Source organism: Tauraco erythrolophus, chromosome 25 (genome assembly GCF_009769465.1).
Source record: "Tauraco erythrolophus isolate bTauEry1 chromosome 25, bTauEry1.pri, whole genome shotgun sequence".
Classification (NCBI taxonomy): Eukaryota; Metazoa; Chordata; class Aves; order Musophagiformes; family Musophagidae; genus Tauraco; species Tauraco erythrolophus.
In genome coordinates this window covers 2,160,305-2,178,928 of record NC_141489.1, presented here as the reverse complement: position 1 = coordinate 2,178,928, position 18,624 = coordinate 2,160,305, and the positions used below count along the sequence as shown (strand labels likewise).

The following is an 18,624-nucleotide window of genomic DNA, read 5'->3' as shown; positions in this document are numbered from 1 at the left end:
TACTTCATTTTTATTTCAAGTCAGAGCACGTCAGCTCTGCCTTCACCAGTGCCGAGGGTGGGAGGAAAAGGTGCAGGAGAGCACAGGAAGTGGCATCAGGAGTAACCAGAGCCCAAGCGCTGCTGGACACCAACTCCAAGGCAGCTACGTGCTCCTTTCCCAGCAAATGAGATCCTGGCTGTGAGCCCCACCGTTCCCTGCTGTGCATGGCAGTCGGTGTGTGACGAAGGAGCCCATCTAGAAGAGGCATCCCCTCAAAAAGGGCAGGGGAGACAAACTGCCCCCTTCTACCTCCCCACTGACTCGTTCCCCTGCGCTGTGCTCCTGGGGGGAAGCTCATCTCCCTTCATCCCAGCTGCAGGCAACCTCGGGGGGGAAGCTGTGCCAGGAGGCCCCAGGTGTGGGTACGGTATCTGCACCCCACATGTGGGCTCTGGCTCTCGTGCAGCTGCGACCACACTCCCCAGGAGCTGCACAGCGTGGCTATCAGCGGTGAAACGTGGCCTCCCCTGCCTGCAGCATGGAGGGGAACGTGGCGGGGATTAAAGAGACCCACTGGGCTGTGGCCAGGCCCTGCTCCCAGCCTGCAGCTCCACCAAGGAAAGCCTTCTTCTGTCATGCTGGATGTGAGGCGGTGTATCCCACCCTGGGCCAGGGACATGCCAAGAACGCAGGGCCTTGCTGGCACTGCAGCCTAACTAAGCCCTGCTACTGCTCCAGCCAGAGAGCAAAGGCCATGGGAACGACAAACACAGGTTTCACTAACCACTAGATCTCTTCTCCAAGAGAAGAGCGTGACAAACACACTGCCTGGGACATCAAGGACAGTCAAAAAGTCAGCAGGGAGAGAGCATGTGAGCCCTGGACAAGGCCACATTCCCAGTGCAGCTCCAGTCTTCACCAGCCTGGATATCCCTCTGGCTCAGCAGTGGTCCCTCTCCCAGCAAGGGCTGCAGGTGCCAGGGAAGGCAGGTGAGGTCGCCAGCGCCGGTCACTGCATCTCACGCCGTCCGCCCAAGGGCTCGGTTGGCTCATCCGGACTCTCCGAGTGGGTGTCGTCCATGCCGAAGTCGCTCCAGTACGGGAAGGTCTCCAGGCAGCTCGGACCCTGCGGGCTTCCCAGGCCGGCACAGCTGGAAAGAGAGAACAGGTCAGAGCGGAGAAGGGATCCGGGGAAGATCCGAGGTGCCGGTGTGTCTCCACATCAGCCGCTGCCTCCTTGGCGCAACCTCTTCTGCACAGCTGAGGCCACTTCCCCTGTGCACAGCCCCACCGCAGCCCGCAGCTTCCAGCCAGCGCAGCCACGGAAGCAGCCGCTCACCCTTCCACGCGAGCCCGGAGCAGGAGGAGCAGGAAAAGGGGGGAAAAGTGCCACCAGCCAGAGGCAGACGGTGCTGGCAGCCGAGAGGGCCGCAGGAAGCCACGCTACCTACCCATTAGCCTGGGCTGCTGCGCTCCCTCAACCCCCTTCCTTAAACCAGAAGGGCTCTATTTAAAAACAGGTCTCTTGCTGGAGTCCAGACTGCTCTTTCTTCCTGCTATTTGAAAACCAAGATGAAACACAGGCAGGGGTGGTGCAGAAGGTCAGATACAGCCTCCTGCTTGGCAGGCAAATACCTCATCGGAGGGGCAGAGGGGCATCTCTGCCAGGGACCCCGTGCCTGCTGCAGGTGATGTCTGTGCTTGTTCAGCTTCTTGCATGAAGCTGCAGCAGCAGCCCGAGGATGCTCTCCTCTCCCACCAGGTCAGCTGCCTCCCCAAGTGTGGAAAACCCTCAGGGACAGCCACCCCACGGGGAGATGCCCCATTAATTCCCCAGCACGCAGCAAGCACTCTGAAACTCTGATGGGCAGGAGGAATTGTAGAACCTGCTCACGCTGTGAAGGCCAAGGCAAGATGCATGGAAAGCCCGAGCTTGGAAAGCCTCCAAAGGCTCCTCACTCCCCAGAGAGTAAGGGAGGAAAGCGGATAAAGACCTTTGTAAATCCCAGCTTAAGTTCTTCTGAGAGACCCGAGCTCTTTTCTGCTAACTGGCCATGGCCAGGACAGGGCACCCACCCAGGCAGCCTGGAGGGCAGGGCAGGAGCCTGGTGGTGACAGCCCAAGACCGCTGGCCTGACCCACAGGAATCCTGCCCGTTTGGTGTGCAGGGCTGGGGAACACGTGCTCAACTTCATCCCCTCAAACAACTGTAGCAAGGATAGGACAGGAAAACTCAAAACCCTTCAGGGGTCTCTAGAAAGCCTGGCACCTTCTCTTATTTCACAGCACAGGCTGTTTGCTACTGGTGGAAGTCCCTCACACGGGCACCAACCATTCCAAATCAGGCTGTAGCCAGCCCCACAGCAGCAAGCACTGGCAAGGGGCAGTGCAGCCAGCAGGTCACCAGCTGCCTCAGAGCACTGCTGGTATAGCCAGAGCAGCTCCAGGCACAGCAAGGGGGCCGGGGGCTGCCCCGCTGGCAGCACCCCCCAGGCTGGTCCTTCCCTGCCCGCGTTACCTGCCACGCAGGTCTCCTCCCGGTGGCAGCGGCGCGGGGCGGCTCTCTTCCTCCTGCACCCAGCCGCAGTTGGACATGGCGTAGTGCAGGATGGCTTCTGTCACCGTCTGGGCACCCTGGCCTTGCACGCACGCCTCTATCTCCGGTACCGAGAGCTGGCTCTGCAGGAAAAGGTGCAGCCGGCTGTCGGAGAGGAGGACCACGTTCTGCACAACCCTGTGTACGGAGAGAGGAGGGTGAGGCAGGTGTGTGGGAGCACAGAGCACGCCGAGCCCTGCCCCCCCGACGTGCCCCGTGCCACCGGAGTGACCATTGGCAGCTCTGCTGCCACCTCACAGCCAGCATCTTCTAAGCAAGACTGGAGCAGTGTGTCCTCTCCCTTCATCCAGCCCTCAGGAACGCTCTACTCACTTCTCCAGGAACTGCTGCAGCCCCTGTCTCCGCTTCTCGATGAACTCATCCGTGCTGCCCACGAAGAAGGTGGATTTCCCAGGCAGCTCTGGGACAGGCCTGCGGGCACAGAGTGGAGACAGCAGTTCAGGGTCAGATCACCCCAGTGCCAGGGCAAGGAGACACGGGACACGGTGGCAGCAGCGGCCAGGAGCCTGCTTTGTGCAGAGCTGGATCCCAGGAGCTCAGGTATCCCGTGTTGGTGTCTGGGGTTTCTGTCCACATGTTCTGAGATCACCTGGGTCTCCCAGGGCAATGGGAAAGTGTCTGGCTGCAGGAAGGGGAAAGGAGGGAGAACAAGGCATGCTTACACCAAGCCAGCATTCTTCTGGAGCTGCCGCCTCAGCCACACGAATTCACGGTACCGGCGCCGCACGCATGAGGTCTTGGCAGTAAAGGCTTTGCTGTTGGTCTGCAAAAAAAACAAACCCACACCACTATGGAAATAATCCACATGATTAAGGGGCAGCAAGGCAGAGGAGGACAGGATCTCGTCAGCACAGACCCCTGAGCTCCGTGACTAAGGGATCCTCTCCAAGCACTGGGCTCTGGGGAGCTGAGAGTGCCTAGGAAACCTGAGCAGGTTCCAGGGGGGAAGTTGGGTCTCAGACCCACACAGAGACAGCGCAGGAGGAGGGATGAGCTGCTGAGGGTTCCCTCTTCGTGGCTCCTTCCATCCTCACCGGACAACTCCACTCGTGAGCCTCGTGTACAGCACGACCGAGCTCCGCCGCTCACCCCTCTCCCCCAGCCACAACTCACGTGGAGGAAGATTTTATAATCCACATAGGAATTCCAGGAGCCTTCGTTCTGCACCCGGGGGTCCTGGACACGCACCGTGGTCAGCTCCTACGGCACAAACACTGCCTGAGCACGGGGCTGCGGCGCTCGCCGCCCCACGCCAGCGTCGGCCCCCTTGCAGGGCTGAGAGGGGCTCCTGGGGACTGGTAGCCACAGCCACTCTGGCTTGTCCGGCCACCCTGCCCCTGGGGCAGCACGGACACCTCCAGCCTTTCCCATCCCTGTCACTAGCCCCCCCTCAGCTCTGCCCCACAGACCCTGCTCGGCGTTCAGCACCTCTCACCCCTCAACACGGTGCTTGGCCGAGCCCACCCACTCCAGCACTGCCAAACCCCAGCCAGGAACAGGCAAAACCACATCAGAAAGGGTCTTACTTCCTCTCGGTTCTCCAACATCCTAGAGCCAGAGCCCAGCGGGAAACATCTGCGCAGAGAAAAAAAAGAGGATTTAGCAAGACAAGATCAACACGTCGGGGGTCTCCCATGTACTCTGCATCCCCCCAGGCACCTCTCCAGCCCCCACCTCCACACTCAGCTGCCCTCCCTTGTCCTCTCCCCTCACTCAGCACGAAGTCAAGAGGACACGTTCCAATCCAGCAGCCCACAGGGGAGGGAGCATCCAGCATTCATCTCCCAGGTGCTCCTGAGGCGACGTGGCCTGTTGGGCTCACACCGGAGAGCGTGCCGTGACCAGAGCTGGAGCCTGCAGCGCTTCTTTCCTCCACGGCTCGTCTGCAGGTCACCCCTGCCCACAGAAAGGCACTGGGATCCCACAGCTTTCTGGAACAGCGCTCAGAAATCACCGGATCACAGCAGAGGTGAGCAGGGCTCCCAGCTCCAACGGGCTGTAACCACCCGAGGACGGGATGGGGCGGCCGGCTGCTCCTGCTGAGCTGCCCACCCTCCTCTCCCCCAGCACGTCCCCGCTCCCAGCAAGATACTGGGGTCTCTGGGAGAGCCGGACACAGATCTAGGAGAGCTTTTCCCCCAGTGGAACTCCTGTTAGGCAGGAACAGCCTCCTCGTTTGCACAGCACCGAGATCCCAGGTTCCCAGTTGGCTCCTGCAGAGCCAGAACTGGCAAGGCAGGAGGGAGAGGGGGTGGAAGAGCCCGGCCCACTCCCCACACGGGCAGGTTTGCGCTGAAATGCCAGGGGAGCTGGTTCAGCTGGGGAGGAGAAAACTCCGCTTCTGGCACCAGCTGCGGATGTGCCGTTTGTCTCCGGCTCTTTCCCAAATCACCGGAATAAGCAGCAAACTCAGTACCATGACTTCTCCACCCAGTTGGGATTTTTATTCTCCCTTGCTGATCTCCCATTCCTCCACTCCCAGCAGGAGCCAACGAGCGTTGGCAAAGCCTTCGGGGCACCGCAGAGGTGCCCGGTGCCCCCCGTCCTACCCAGCTTTCCTGGCTGTGCCGCTCGCACGCTCCCATCACACCAGCCTCTTCCTCTGCCACATCCCTCCGGTGCTCCCAGCTCATTTGCTGCACCATTACGTGCTCCTGCAGCACCATGAACACAGCCCCAGGGTTTGCTGGGGAAGGGGACAGGGAGATAACCCCCCCACACCCAGTAACAGCACAGTCCGGCCAGTGAAACCCCTCTGAGCCAGTCCCCCCACCTCTGCAGATGCACTGGGCGGACACACACCAGGAACACTCATCAGGGGGAGCTGGAAGACCAAGAGTGTCCCGTGTCCTGGTTTCACCTCCTCTGCAGGATGGTTTGTAGGAGGTTTTGGAGCCCCTGGGATAAACGGGAAGCACAGGACTTTGTCTGTCACCGCTCGGGCTCCCAGGGGACACAGCTGCCTGGTGGCAGAGGCGACGCAACCCTTCACCTGTTCCCCATTCCTGGACTCCTGCCTTTTAGGCCACGGGAGCTGCCAAGCGTCAGGCGGCGCTGGAAAGCCAGCCTTTATTTATCCGCTCGGATGCGAAGCAAAGCTCTTCTGGAGAAGGAGCTAAATTTAGCTGGGACAAGGGGAGGGGCTGAGCCACAAACCACACTTCAAAAATCTGGCTCCACCGGTTTGCAGGTACTTTCTGCAAGACTTGAGCCATCCGATTCCGCCCGGAGAGCACAGAAAGTGTTAACAGCAGCGGAGAAGAGTTTTGGGATAGACAGCAAGAGAGCCAGGCCTGCTCCGAGGTGTCTCCAAGTAGCTGAACTCTCACTGGAGTCGGGTCCGGCTGCTGCTGTTTCCAATTTGAGCTGTAAGGGGGAGGGGAACCTACCAAAAAAAAAAAACCCAAAAAAAACCAACCCCATGCTTCAGCACACATGATCCTCCCCTGGGGAAGGAGGGCAGCAAAGGAGCCAAATGTGACGTGAGTCACTGTGCTCAGTGTGGCCATAGGGGAGCTCCGATCCTCCCCCATGCTGGGGGCTCCCAGCCAGAACCAGTTCAGCAACAGAACTTGACCATTACATTCCCCGGCCTCCCCAGGGGATGCTGCCGCCGTCCCGTTGCTTTTAGAGCTCCTCGCTCCGCATAAGAGCCCTGCCTAGATTAAAAATGCAGGAGGGAGAAGAGAGAGAGTCAGGAATTGCCTAATGGAACAGCGGAGGGCTGCCAGGAAGAGGAATTTAATTTCCCAGCTACTGAAAGGGTGCTCCGAAGAGCAGAGAGACCCAAGGGGGGGGATGGCTCTCTGCAGTCGGTGAAGAGGTGGACAGGCTGTGGGGAAAACGGAGCAGCGAGCCCGAGTGCTCACATCCTCCACCTTTACTTTCATCCAGCGTTGTACCAAGAAAAGCATAATCTCATTTAGCTTTATTTGGAGTTAATTGCTCTTAACTTGATAAATCAACTTGAACCCAGTGGAGAAGGCAGCTCTGAGTTAGCTTTAACCAGTTACTCCAAATCCTCTTTCAGGGCTTTTCCTTAAAGCCTGTTTAAGGGCCCTGGGATACGCGGTTTGGGTTTGGTTTAATCTTCCTCCAATTTGCATTCTGGTGTTTCCAGGGCTCGTGCTTCCAACGTCTGCTGGCTCGAAGGATGCCAGAGGTGGAAGCCACATGGAAACACCCCACATCCACTGCTCCTGGAGCCTCACAACCTTCACCTGCCCAGGACACGGCAGTCCGGCTACAGGACGAGCCCCAGACAGGGTTGGGCTCCGACGGGGGGGTTCCTCCCCCAGCCCTGTGCTCACAATGCTGATGGAGAGAGTTACTTTTGATCTCCGGAGTCCTGTCTTTTATCTTCCTTCCATCTTCCTTCCTTGCTATCTTTTACCTTCCTTCCTTTTACCTTCCTTCCTGACTCCGACACATCCTTGGCAGCGGTCTCTGCCCCTCTGTAACAGCACGACCCGCACCGAAAACTCTCTCCTCCCCAGCACACCCCAGTCAGAGTTCAGTCCAGCCGGCAGCACCCTCCTCCAGCCCCGTTCCCTGCCCAGCTCCAGGCTGGCCGAGGCTCCGTGCCCACCCACGCAGGCACAGCGCTGCTCCAGGCGACTTCCAGCCCCACAGGAGCCTGGATTTTAAGGAGAGCAGCCCCACAGCAGGAAATAAGGAGCGAGGCCCGTTTGTTTCTGCTTTGGCTTGCCGCGCTCGGACAGAGCTTTCCACAACGGCTCCCAGCGAGGATTCCCGGGATTGTTTCCCCATCCGAGAAGGAAAGGGCTCCCCATCCAGCCAGGCGCCCCACACCGAGACCCCCCCCCCCCCCAGCCCAGCCCACCGCTGGAAGGGGCTGTCCCCACCCAGCCCACCGCCGCGGCACACTGGCACCGCGGCCGGACGGTTGACCCGGCCCGGCCGCCCCAGGCTCAGCAGCACCGGCGCACGGGCCGGGATCGGGGCCAGGCCCCGCCGCTGCTCTGCCCGCCCCGGCCCCCGCCGCAGCCGGCACAGCTCTCAGCGCTCGGTACCGGTCACCGCGGCCTCGGGGCGGCCCCGCCGAGAGAGCGGCCCAGCCCCGGCGCCGCCGCCGCCCCGAGCGGGTCACGGACCCCCCGTGCGGGGCTCGGCGCTACCCCCGCGGGATCCCCGGCCCCGCCGCGCCCCGACCAGCCCCGGGCCTGCCCCCGCGGAGCCCCTCCCTCCACGGCCCCTCACCTCCTCGCGCAGGCCGCGGCCCCTTTAAGCGGCGCAGCGGCGCGGCCGCCTTATAGCGCGGGCGGTGCTTCCCCTTCCGGCGCGCGGCATGCTGGGAGCTGTAGTCCGCCCCCTCACGCAGCGCGGCGCAGCCCTTCAGCGGCGGGCGGCCTCCGCGGAGGGCCCGGCCGCGCCGCGATAACCACCGGACCCAACCGGGAAGGCCGCGCCGCGGCGGGCAGGCGGCAGCGGCGGCGTGGTGGTGGTGGTGGGGACTCCCGCTCCCGGCGCGGCCCGCGGAGAGCGGACTACAACTCCCAGCGTGCCCCGCGGCGGCGGACTACGACTCCTAGCGTGCCGCGCGGCGGGCGGGCGGGCGCGGCGCAGGCGCAGTGCGCGCGGCGGGCACTGGGGCTGGCGGGGCTCTTTTGTTCGAGGGAGGCGGACGGAGAGCCGCCAGGCCCGCGGCGCCGCCCGACCCGCCCCCGCGCCCGGCCCCGCGCCCCCGCAGGCCCCTTCGCCTCGGCAACCCTCGGCGGGGCTGTGCAAGGTGAGTGCCGGCCGCGGGGGGGGGCAGGGGGGGGCGGCGCGGGGGGTGGGGAGGGATGCTGAGGAGGAACTGGGCGGGTACTGGGTGGGGTGGGGGGCTCGGGGGTGGGGGGTGCTGTGGAAGATGGTGTTTAGGGTGATGAGACGGTGGTAGCTGGGGGGGGATGGGGTGGTGGGAGTGGGGGGGGTAATGGGGGGGTGAGGTAGGGCGTGAGGAGGGGGTTGGGGTGCGGGGGGGGGGGGGGTGTTGGTGGGGGGGTGCGGGGTGCTCGGAGGGGCCGCGGAGCGGGGAAAGCGGCGTCTCGGGGTGAGGAGGGGCCGCGCCGGGGGCACGGCGGGGCCCGGGCGGGCCGGGGGAGGCAGGAAGAGCTGAAGGGGGGAGAGGTGCGGGGGCGCCTTTGGGCAGAGGAAAAAGATGCGTCTGAGGGGGGCTGATGGCCGAGGAGAGAGCAAGGGGCTGCCGCGGGGGGGCTGGACTGGGGGCTGCAGGGTGAGCGGTTGGGAGGGAAGAGGCTGGAGCAGGGATGCTCTGGGGGGGGTAGGTGGTATTTAGCTGAGACAGGGCTTAAAAAAACCCCCAAAACTACACTGGTGGAGCCCCTGGGGTGAGGAGGAGGGGAGGGGGGGTGTTCCGGGGGGGGGCAGAGCTTCAGGGGAAGGGGGAGGAGGGGGATGCAGGCTCGGGCCGGCCTGAGCGGGGAGGGGACGAGTGTCAACTTTCGGCGGGGAGAATGAGCGGGAAGCGGCTCAACAGGCTGCGGGGGGGCCGGGAGCGGGGGGAGAGCTGTTGGGGAGCAAAGGAGGGGGGACGAGGGGCCCTGGGGCTGGGGGGAGAGCTACCCTGCGGAGAGCTCGGGGTCGGGCTGGCAGGAGGTGGGGTAGGGGGTCGTGGCGGGCAGGCTGAGATGTGCTGGGGAAGAGGGGGGGGGGGCCGATTCAGCAGGAGCTGTGGGTCGAGCCCCTCAGCGTGAGGTGGGTGTCAGGGCAGCCCCCCGGCACCTTTCTGCAGCCTCTTTGCTGGGGAAGGGAGAATGGGAGCTGAGGGAGTGGAATCACACTTGGAACGAGAGTTGTAAAGCATTGAGGGGGAGAGCGGGACTTCTGGAAAGGGAAAGGTGGTGGAGTCAAAATGGGATTTGTGTCTGCGGACAAGGTGGTGGCGACGCTTTGCCGAGGAGGTGGCAGGCGTGGGACTGCCAGAGAGGGGGGCAGCGGGAAGCTGACCCCATGGCAGGGGCTGGAAAGTGGCCTGCGGTGGGATGGGGAGCGTCGGGGGCTGCGTGCGAGGATCCCAGCGGTGGGGCAGTGCTGTTGGGCTTGGGGTTGATCGGTCTGGAAACAGCAGGCACATGTGTTATCCCTACAAAACCAAGAGATCGGAGTATGAACGAGTTTTCTGACTGAATAATTCCAGGCGCTATCTTTGAAAAATTTTATTAACTTTAAAAAAAAAAAAATCCCTCACACTTCGGAGAGAGGAAGATAATTACAGTGAGTGAGTTTGGAGTCAACAGTCCCCGTCGGATTTGCACCTAAGGACGGTTTCCTGTTAGTGCTTGAGATCCTGGTAGTGCAAACGATGAGAACCAGATGTGGCTGCTCCAGCCCCGCTGCCCAGCGCCAGTGGAATGCAAAAATATCCAGGTGAAGGCGCTGGAAGGCAGCTCCCGGGCACGGGGGTGCTGGGGGAAGCGCCCCCCGATGCGGCCGCTGTCCCTAGGGATGAAGGCTGGCAGGGGAAGGTGCTGCAGGGGCCAGGGCTGCTTGTGGAGGGGGAGACGGTGCGGTGTGGGGGCTCTGGAAAGCTGGGAATCCTGCGGCACCTGGGGCAATGTTTTCTCATCTTTATGGAAAAGGACCACCTCCACAAATCCCCGCTCTGGTTCCGTGAGCGTTTCTCTGGTCTAGAGGCGTTCAGGAGTTGTGTTTGCTGTCACAAACCAAAATTCCTGTCTGCATGGCGGGATTTCTTACCTCAGCTTCCCGTTTTTCAGCAGGGAGGTGAAGTCTCTGCTGTTGCCTGGTTGTTTCTCCTAAATCCAGAGGTGCTTTCTCTCACGGATTGTGAGTGTGACTGAAAATGATGTGGCTGAGCTTGAAGGTCGTGGCTTTTCTTTAGTTTGGTCTCTGCTCAAAGGTTTGAGCTTTCACTCAGACTTTCCAGAAATATTTTCTGCTGTTTTCAGGTTCTGGAGAGTGGAAGGCTTAACGTGCTTGTTCCCACTTCCAAAGATGCCTGCTGCCTTTCCCTGGCACGCGTGGAGTAAACTTGGCATGCTCCTAAGTTTTGAAAGAGATGAGTGATCCCAGCCAAGTTTGAGGAAGGCAGGAGAAGGAAATATTTTGAGTTTAAAACTCGTTAGAGCTGAGCTGAACCGTTATCCTTTAAGGTGCAGCTAATGGAAGTAGTCTGTGCTCGAATTCAACCTCAGGGTCTCCACGTTTTTCTTCTGAGGGTGGTCTTCCTCTCCTCTGCTAAACTTTCTACTGAAAAGATCAGCGTCAGGCGTCATGGAATGGCATTAGAGCTTCCCAACATTCCAAAGTGTCCCAGCCAGCAGGGCTGGGGGGGGTGTGTTTGTCTGGTGGTGGTTTCCCTGCCTGGGTGCTATTCTCCAGGACATCTCCCGACACCAGTGTGTGCTGGCTCTCGCTCCTGCTGCCCCAGTAACGTGGGTTTTGTACACACCTTCATGCTGGGCCTCCTTTTTTGTGGCTTTTTACTGCAGTTGGAATTCTTTTCCAGTGCCTTAGGTGTGTCCTGGATCCTTTTCCTCTTAGCTGCAGACCAAGAAGTTATTCTTTCAGTCTCTCTTCTGCTTTCTGCTTCCCAAAGGGTTTCAGCTTTGCCTCGTGTGTTAGGTGAGAAGCAACAATGAAAATGGAAAGATTTGGCCTGGGCCCATCCCAAATTTGTCTTTAAGTAATATTTTTCCGTATAAGCCGACTTTTTTCATGTGTTAAATATAGGAAATCGAAGCTGGATTTTAGGAAACGTACTGCTGAAGAGATCTCTCTCAGGCAGGAGTCATCCAGCCCCACATTCTATTGACATGAGACTGTTCATGTCAACATCTCAGGAGTTGTCTGTGCTCCCCAAAAATGCCCAGGCGGAGTGAAACGGCGCGAGTGAAGTGTGTTTATCTGAAAGCTCTGGAGACGAGGGAGCAGAGTGCGGGGTGAGTCTGCTTTTCCAAACAGATGGGGATGGTTCCACCTCTCCCCCTTCCTCCAGGGACCGGGAACCAGCCCATGCTTTGGGTGCCTGTGGTTTGTTTGTAATAACTAAAACTGGAGCCTTGGGATGTTCCTGCTCACGGCAGGCTGAAATCTCCGTCCCACGGAGGCATTCCTGACGCGGAGGGAACTCAAAGAAAGCCACGAGCGGAGTTCATACCCCCCCGGGGGGGCTGGAGTCCCTTTCTCGTGCTCGAGCTGCATTTTTGACTGCAGTGCAGCAGCTCGTCTGTGTGCTGCTGGCTCGAACGCCGGAGTCTGTGCCGTGTCTAGCAGCAGGCGCCGGGATCTACGGCTCAGCCTTCTCCACCCGGAGCACCTTCCTGGCTTGCAGGTTCTTGAGGCAAAACCAGACCCGTCCCCGCCGAGGGGGATGGCTTGTCAGCAGGCAGCTGGGTGCCAGCCCCGTGCCCACGCGTCTCGGGGACCCACAGGAGGCACAGTGGGTCCATGCAATGGGGTGACACTGGGACTCTGTGGTGTAAATGCCTCTGGAGAAACGGAGGAACGTCTGCTGGAAGGAAGAGGCCCCCCCCGTGACTGGGGACTCCGGAGAGGTCATTGCAGCCCTCTGCACTGGTGTGTTTGTCCCTCCCCTTGGCAAGCTCTTTCTCAAAGTGCTCCTGGCCTTGGATTTGCATCTTCTCTGCCCAGTGCTTCCCACAATAAAGTGATGGATCCGCAGCGTTGCGTTGCTCTGCTGCCGCTCTCTTTCCCGTTCCACACCTCCCTGTCCTACACACCACCTCTGGTAACAGCAACTCCTCCCTGAGCTCGTCTTGGCCAGACTCTTTCGTCCTCTTTTCTTCTTAGGAAGCCACTTGAGCAGCCCAGCAATCCATCCTTAAAAACAAGTCCATCTCCAAGCAGTAACCACAGCGCTTTTGCCTAAAATCCTTTTGGCTGCATCTGGGAGAGGGGGAGCCTGAGATCTCACCCCTCGAGGATGCCTCGGATTTTATTTGCTGATTGTGGTCAGAGCTGCCACGGCACCTTCTTGGGAATCTCCTCTGCCATGGCACGCTGGGATCTGGCCCCCTTCTCTGGTGGCGCGTGGAGGAGGATGGAGTGGAGGAAGGCTGTCCTGCTCTGGAGGAAGGAACTGCCTGAAGAATTCCAGAGTGAAACACGATCTCTGGGCTTCCTGCTGGGGGATTAGATGCCGGAGGTGCGTTGGAGGCTGCACATTGTTGTATGGCACACCAGCCCAAGTGGTGCCAGGCAGCCTGGCCTCCTCCTCCCCGAGTCCACAGGCCACTGGCAACCTCGCCGCCTCGGGTTTGCCTCCGCTTGGCATCTGATTGAAGATGCTGTCCGTGTATTTCAGCCCCGGAGCTGAGGAGAGAAAAGCCTCTCTGATGCGTGTTCCTGTACAGCTTTGTGTTAGTGGGCTGTTTCCAGGTGGTTGGTGTCGTGTGTGTCCCCCCCCCCGCCATGGAATAGGGCAGTAAAGCTTCATCCCTGGGGGGCTGAGTGTCCTCTGACATTCTATAAAGGATCCACAGGGGAAGCACTGCCTGTCGGTGGGAATATCCCTACCAGCACCCCTGCTGGTCCATACAGGTCAGGGACCTTCTCACTTCTTCATTTAACACTTAGGGTGGGTTTAGCTTTCACCCTTTGGTGGACACTGGAGTTCTGTGACCACAACGCAGCACCAGCAGTAGCAGAACAAGCTCTTTCCTTGTCCCTGTCTGCACTGCGGCCCGTTCAGGTGCTGACCCCCCTTCTGAGACCACCAGTTAAAAGAAGAGCAGGGGAGATGTCCAGTGCTAAACATGGAAAGAAGGAGGAAAAGCCTCGTGCTGCAGAGCCTGGGACTTGCTCGGTGACCACCAAACACCCCAGGATGGTGGCAGCCACTTTGGCCTGGCTTTTCCCGCCAGTCCCCTGCCTGCTTCATGAGCAGCCCCAACTCTGGCTGCTGTGGCGGGGGAAGATGTTGGTTCCTACTTCTACCTTGCCGTTGCCATCAAGCCAGGAGGTTCTCTGTCCGCCGGTGAGCGTGGCCAGAGGTCGAGAGTCCTGCAAAGCCAGAGTCCAGGCGCTGGCACAGCGCGTGTGCCAAGGTCAGGTTGAAAGCAGCAGGGCAGTAGTGGGGTCCAAAGTATGAACTTGAAGTGCTGCTTTCTCCCTCCGTGCTCCTTGGCCGTGGTGGTGGGACAGCAGCGGAGATGGGGTGGTCCGGAGCGTGTCATCCATGCCGTGCTCCCTCCCGTCTTCTCCGCTGTGGTTTCTGCTGGTCTGAACTGGCTGTATGTCTTCTGAGCTTTGTGGGGTTTGGTTTTAAGCCTTCTCCTTTGAAGGATTCTCCGACAGCAGCCGCTCCGCTCAGCAGCATCTTGTGCACAAGGGAGCTCGTCCAGAGCTGGGGCTCTTGCTGAGCTCCGACATCTCCTTCGGCCGGCGTAAATCCGCAGGATTTTTGTTTTGCCCTATAAACCAGCCCCAGTTTGCAGAGATTTTACCAGCCAAAATTTGTTCTAGAAGATTCACAATAACCCGAGTGGCAAAACGAAAAGTTTCCGGGCAGGTGATGTCTGAGCTGCTCACCAGTCGTTTTGCTTGGCAGAAAACGTATTCCAGGTATTTTACTGGAATAAAAAAGAAGTCGTGTTCCGCGGCGCTCAGGCTGGGAATGCTCCCCGGGCAGCCGTTCAGCAGGGTGGGATTTGGGGAGGCCGAGGTGCAGAGTTGCTTTCAGGCGGTCTGGGTCCCGCTGCCAGCTTTGCCAGTGGCCCTCCGTGACGGCGTCGCCGCTTGTTGGAGAAAACAGACGGGGAGACTCGGAACCTCCGGGCCCTCGGCCGGCTGCGTGGGCTGCTTTGGAGCAGAGGTTGGCATGAGGGCACGGTACGAGAGGGCTCTGTTTTCCTTGAACCTAAGGATAAAACCAAACAGCCTTCCCGCACAAGCGGATACTCCGTCGGTGCCTCCCCTGGCAGGGCCGTGCAGTGGCTCAGGATCTGGGCTGTGGGTCTGGGGCCTGTTGGTGTAACTGGTACCAGCTGGAGAACGTTTGCAAGGACCAGGCGTGTTTTTAGCAGAACGGACAAGGTGGACGGGAGCAGCTCTGACCCTGGATCTGCCTGGCTGCGGTGCTCTTACTGGTCTGAGCCGGGTTCCAGCGGGGAAGCGGGGCCTCTCTGTGGTTTTTGGCTCTCCGAGGTGTTTCGTTTCAGCCTGGGTTGGCAGAGCTGCTCCTCCTCTGCAGCCCTCCCCGCGGGAGTGGGGAGCCAAGCGCTGCGCCGAGGGCCGCCCCGGCACGCGTTACGGCAAGTAGCCCTGGGCTGCGTCGGGCTGGAGAGTTCGCCGAGCCCCGTGTCACTTCTGCCGCTTCCCAGCAAGCTCTGGATACACACGCAGGAATTTTTGACTGTCTGAACAGCTCTGGGAGATAAGAAAAAAAAACCCAACCGTTTTCTGGGTTGATGAGTGAGATAAATATCCCAGAGCGCACATCCATGAACCAGCAAAGGAATCGTAGGATCATCTGGGTGGAAGAGCCCCTCAGGATCATTGAGTCCAACCGTTCCCCCTGCACTGTCAGGATCTCTAAACCATGTTCCTCAACACCAAATCCACACAGTTTTTCAACACCTCCAGGGATGGGGACTCCACCACCTCCCTGGGCAGCCTGTTCCAATACTTCACAACCCTCTCTGTAAAGAAATTTTTCCTGATATCTGACCTAAATTTCCCCTGGCGTAACTTGAGTCCATCCCCTGTCATCCTGTCATTCTTAACATGGGAGAAGAGGCCAACCCCCATCTCCCTGCAACTCCCTTTCAGGTAATTGTAGAGAGCGAGAAGGTGAGAGAAGGAACATGGGGAGCTTGGTATTGGGGACTGTGGCTCGTGTTCATCTTACATTAACTCTTTATGAACTTCTAGTGAATAGCAGCGGTGGCCGTCTCCCCCCCGCTGCTGTGCAGCTCGGCAGGTGCTTTCTGCAGCTCAGAGCAGGGTTGGAGGGAGCTGAGGGGCAGGTCAGTGGGGTGAGGAGAGAGGAGAGGTCAAGGTGGGACATGTGGGACTTGCCAGAGGGAAGGGCAAGGTGCGGAGCAGCTGATGTTGGATGCGCCGTTTCTGGAGGTCGGTGGGCAGCACACGGGAGCAGCGAGGTCAAGACACGGTGTGCTGAAAACATGAGACAAAGTAGGGGTGGGATCAGGCAGAGTCTTGATGGAATTGCTGAAATAAGGTGCTGGGGAGACAAAAAGGTCGAAGCTGTGTGTCAAAAAGGCGTCGTGTAAACGCAGCAGCTCTGGTGGAGGTTCCTGTTGGCCTTTTCAGCTGACAGGACCATCCTGGCCCACTTCTTCTTCTGTTACCTGCTTCGTGTGTGCCTGTTTTCTCCCACACAGCGTTCCTGCACCGTGCTTCACATATCCGGTGGGTTTGCTGCCTGGCAAAGGCAAACCTGGCCTCGACACAAACGTGTGCTTCTCTCCCTCCCCTCTTTTAGCAGCGTCGCCCGTAAGCTGAAAAACTGGCCAGCACAATGGGAAAAAAACAGAACAAGAAGAAAGTGGAAGAGGTCTTAGAGGAAGAGGAGGAGGAGTATGTGGTGGAGAAGGTCCTGGATCGGCGAGTGGTAAAGGGCAAAGTGGAATACCTGCTGAAGTGGAAAGGCTTCTCGGAGTAAGTGCCCCCTCCCTGCTTGCTGCTGCTTTTGGCTCCCGAGGCCTCCGGGCAGGTGGATGGGTCTCCCTGCACCTCTCTGCTTGTCTGTAAGACGACAGAAACCGGCGGTGCTGAGTGCCTGGAGCTCTAATCAGGGTGCTGAGAGCACAGCCCAGGCGAGAAGGTCCTGTTTCTGCCTCGCAAACAGGCCGTGCAGTGCCCTGATGGGCCTTCCTTCCCTTTGTCTCTAGCGTGAAATAAGCAGCTGGATAAAACGAATTGCATTTCTCTCTTGAGAAGGGAAATAACTGCCCTGTCCTTTGGCATCCCTGCCTGGATCAGGGCAGGGTCTTCTTTCATGGGGCGAGGACACCCGCATCCAGACTGCTGCTTCCCTCAGCATCCTTGCACGACCTGCTGTCCAGGACTTTGCTTGGCAGGGAAAACTTCCGTGGGCTGCCCGTGTGTCAAACTGAGCTGTTGTCTTTGATTGCAGTGAAGATAACACGTGGGAGCCCGAGGAGAACCTCGACTGCCCAGACCTCATTGCAGAGTTCCTTCAGTCCCAGAAAACCGCGCACGAGAGCGAGAAGTCTGAGGGCAGCAAGCGCAAAGCGGAGTCCGACACGGAGGATAAAGGGGAGGAGAGCAAACCAAAGAAGAAGAAGGAGGAGGTGAGGCAGGGTGGGGTTTTTGTCCTCACCTACCCCTGTGCTTGACACGGTGTGTAGCAGCGAGAGCAGCCACCCTCCAAGACCTCAAACTCTTCTGCATGGAGGGGAAACTGCTGGTGCTTTTTTTGCAAAGATGTAGCTTTTGGAAGGAGGCATGAGCTGCTGTCTGAGCCAGGCCTCTTCGTCAGTCCAGCACCAGTTCTGGCACTAAACTGAAAGGCCAGTTCTTGACCCAAAAGGGTTTGGAGCCCCAGCTTCTCCTGAGGAACCGCACAAGGGGCGAAACGGGAGGCAGGGGCTGCCTGTTGTCCCTTCAAGAGGGGGAACGAGGTTGATCAGAGAACTTCCTGCTCAGGGCGCTCACAGCTGCTTGGGGAAAACAGGGCGGTAACTCTGCGGTCTGGTTTTCATCCCAGGAGCTGCTGAATCTTGGCCAGTACAAGAGTTTGACCAGCATGGCCTTGGAGATCAGATCCTCTGCTTGCGGCATGAGCAGAGCACTCTGCTGAGCTGTCCTGGGTCACCTCAGCGCCATGGGCTTTCACCAGAGTGGTCTTTCTGAACAGCCACTGTGTCCTGGTGACCAGGAACAGGGCTGTGGCTGTCGCCCTGTGATGCTACAAGTGGAAACTTGTCTCTTTTCAGTCGGAGAAACCGCGAGGCTTTGCCCGGGGATTTGAGCCGGAGCGAATCATCGGTGCCACGGATTCCAGCGGGGAGCTCATGTTCCTGATGAAGTGGTGAGTGTGTCTTTGTGTCTGTCACTTCTTCGCTTATTCTGTGCCAGAGAGGGAAGGACCTGCGCCTGGGGAGTCCCTGCTACCTGGCATGAAATCTCTGGCGATGGCGCTGCTGCCTGAGGTGACCCTCTGCGCCGAGGCTAACGCGGATGTGAAACCAGCAGGTAGGGCCCTTGGGATGGTGGGGCTCTTAAGGTGTCCCCCCCGCAGCAGGCGCGAGCTTGGGGAGAGAGAGGGGCATGGAGACGTGGCACGGGCCACGCTGTCGGAAGGCTGCACCCAGAGGAGAGCCGTGACCATGACCGTGTCCCCTTCGGCTGCAGGTGGGAGCCAGACCAGTGGGGCGTAGCTGTGGGAGCCGTTGGCTCTCGCACTGGCCCAGGAGCACGGAGTGGCTGGGGGCTTTGATTCGCCTTCTCTCCCTGACCCCGACAACCCAGAGCTGAACTCAACGCCTGAATTTTTCCGGAGCACACATCCTGCTCCAGAGCCGCTCGGGAAGGGGTCGCGTGCATCCCCCGAGCGCCTCGAGGACTCCGTTTAGCTGACACTTCTTGATTTATTATTTTTTTTTCCGGTCTCCACTTCTTCCACCTCCCCTCTGCAGCACCCTAACTTGCACCTCTGCTCTGGCCTGTAGGAAGAACTCCGACGAGGCAGACCTGGTCCCTGCCAAGGAAGCCAACATCAAGTGCCCCCAGGTGGTCATCTCCTTCTATGAGGAGAGGTTGACATGGCATTCCTACCCCTCAGAGGACGATGACAAGAAAGAGGACAAGAACTAACCCCTGGCACCCGCGCTGGCCAGCCTTTGCGTAAAAGATCTGAACTGTGGGTTTGAGCAAGAGGGAGAGAACGCGGCTCTGCTCGCTTGGGAGCGTAGAGATGGCTGGAGAAGATGCCCTTTGAAGAGACCAGTATGGTTTCTGTGCCCTGCAGCTGCTCAACTGCTTTATGCAGCTTCATGCTGTGTGCAGATTCAAACCAGCCTGGCTCAGTG

The 18,624-nt window shown here is 59.4% G+C and overlaps 2 protein-coding genes across 2 annotated transcripts; one reads left to right on the top strand and one right to left on the bottom strand.

Annotated features, from left to right (window-relative positions):
• On the bottom strand, positions 1-7,858 carry SNX11 (sorting nexin 11). Its single transcript, XM_086626539.1, has 7 exons — positions 7,820-7,858; positions 4,126-4,174; positions 3,713-3,799; positions 3,262-3,362; positions 2,912-3,010; positions 2,501-2,716; positions 1-1,133 (listed from the first exon to the last, which is right to left on the bottom strand). Exons 2-7 carry the CDS (start codon positions 4,144-4,146, stop codon positions 992-994), a joined length of 666 nt encoding a protein of 221 aa, XP_086482665.1. The 5' UTR covers positions 4,147-4,174; positions 7,820-7,858; the 3' UTR covers positions 1-991.
• A 454-nt stretch (positions 7,859-8,312) lies between these two features.
• CBX1 (chromobox 1) lies at positions 8,313-18,624 on the top strand. Its single transcript, XM_086626519.1, has 5 exons — positions 8,313-8,348; positions 16,053-16,228; positions 16,707-16,884; positions 17,530-17,624; positions 18,265-18,624. Exons 2-5 carry the CDS (start codon positions 16,089-16,091, stop codon positions 18,407-18,409), a joined length of 558 nt encoding a protein of 185 aa, XP_086482645.1. The 5' UTR covers positions 8,313-8,348; positions 16,053-16,088; the 3' UTR covers positions 18,410-18,624.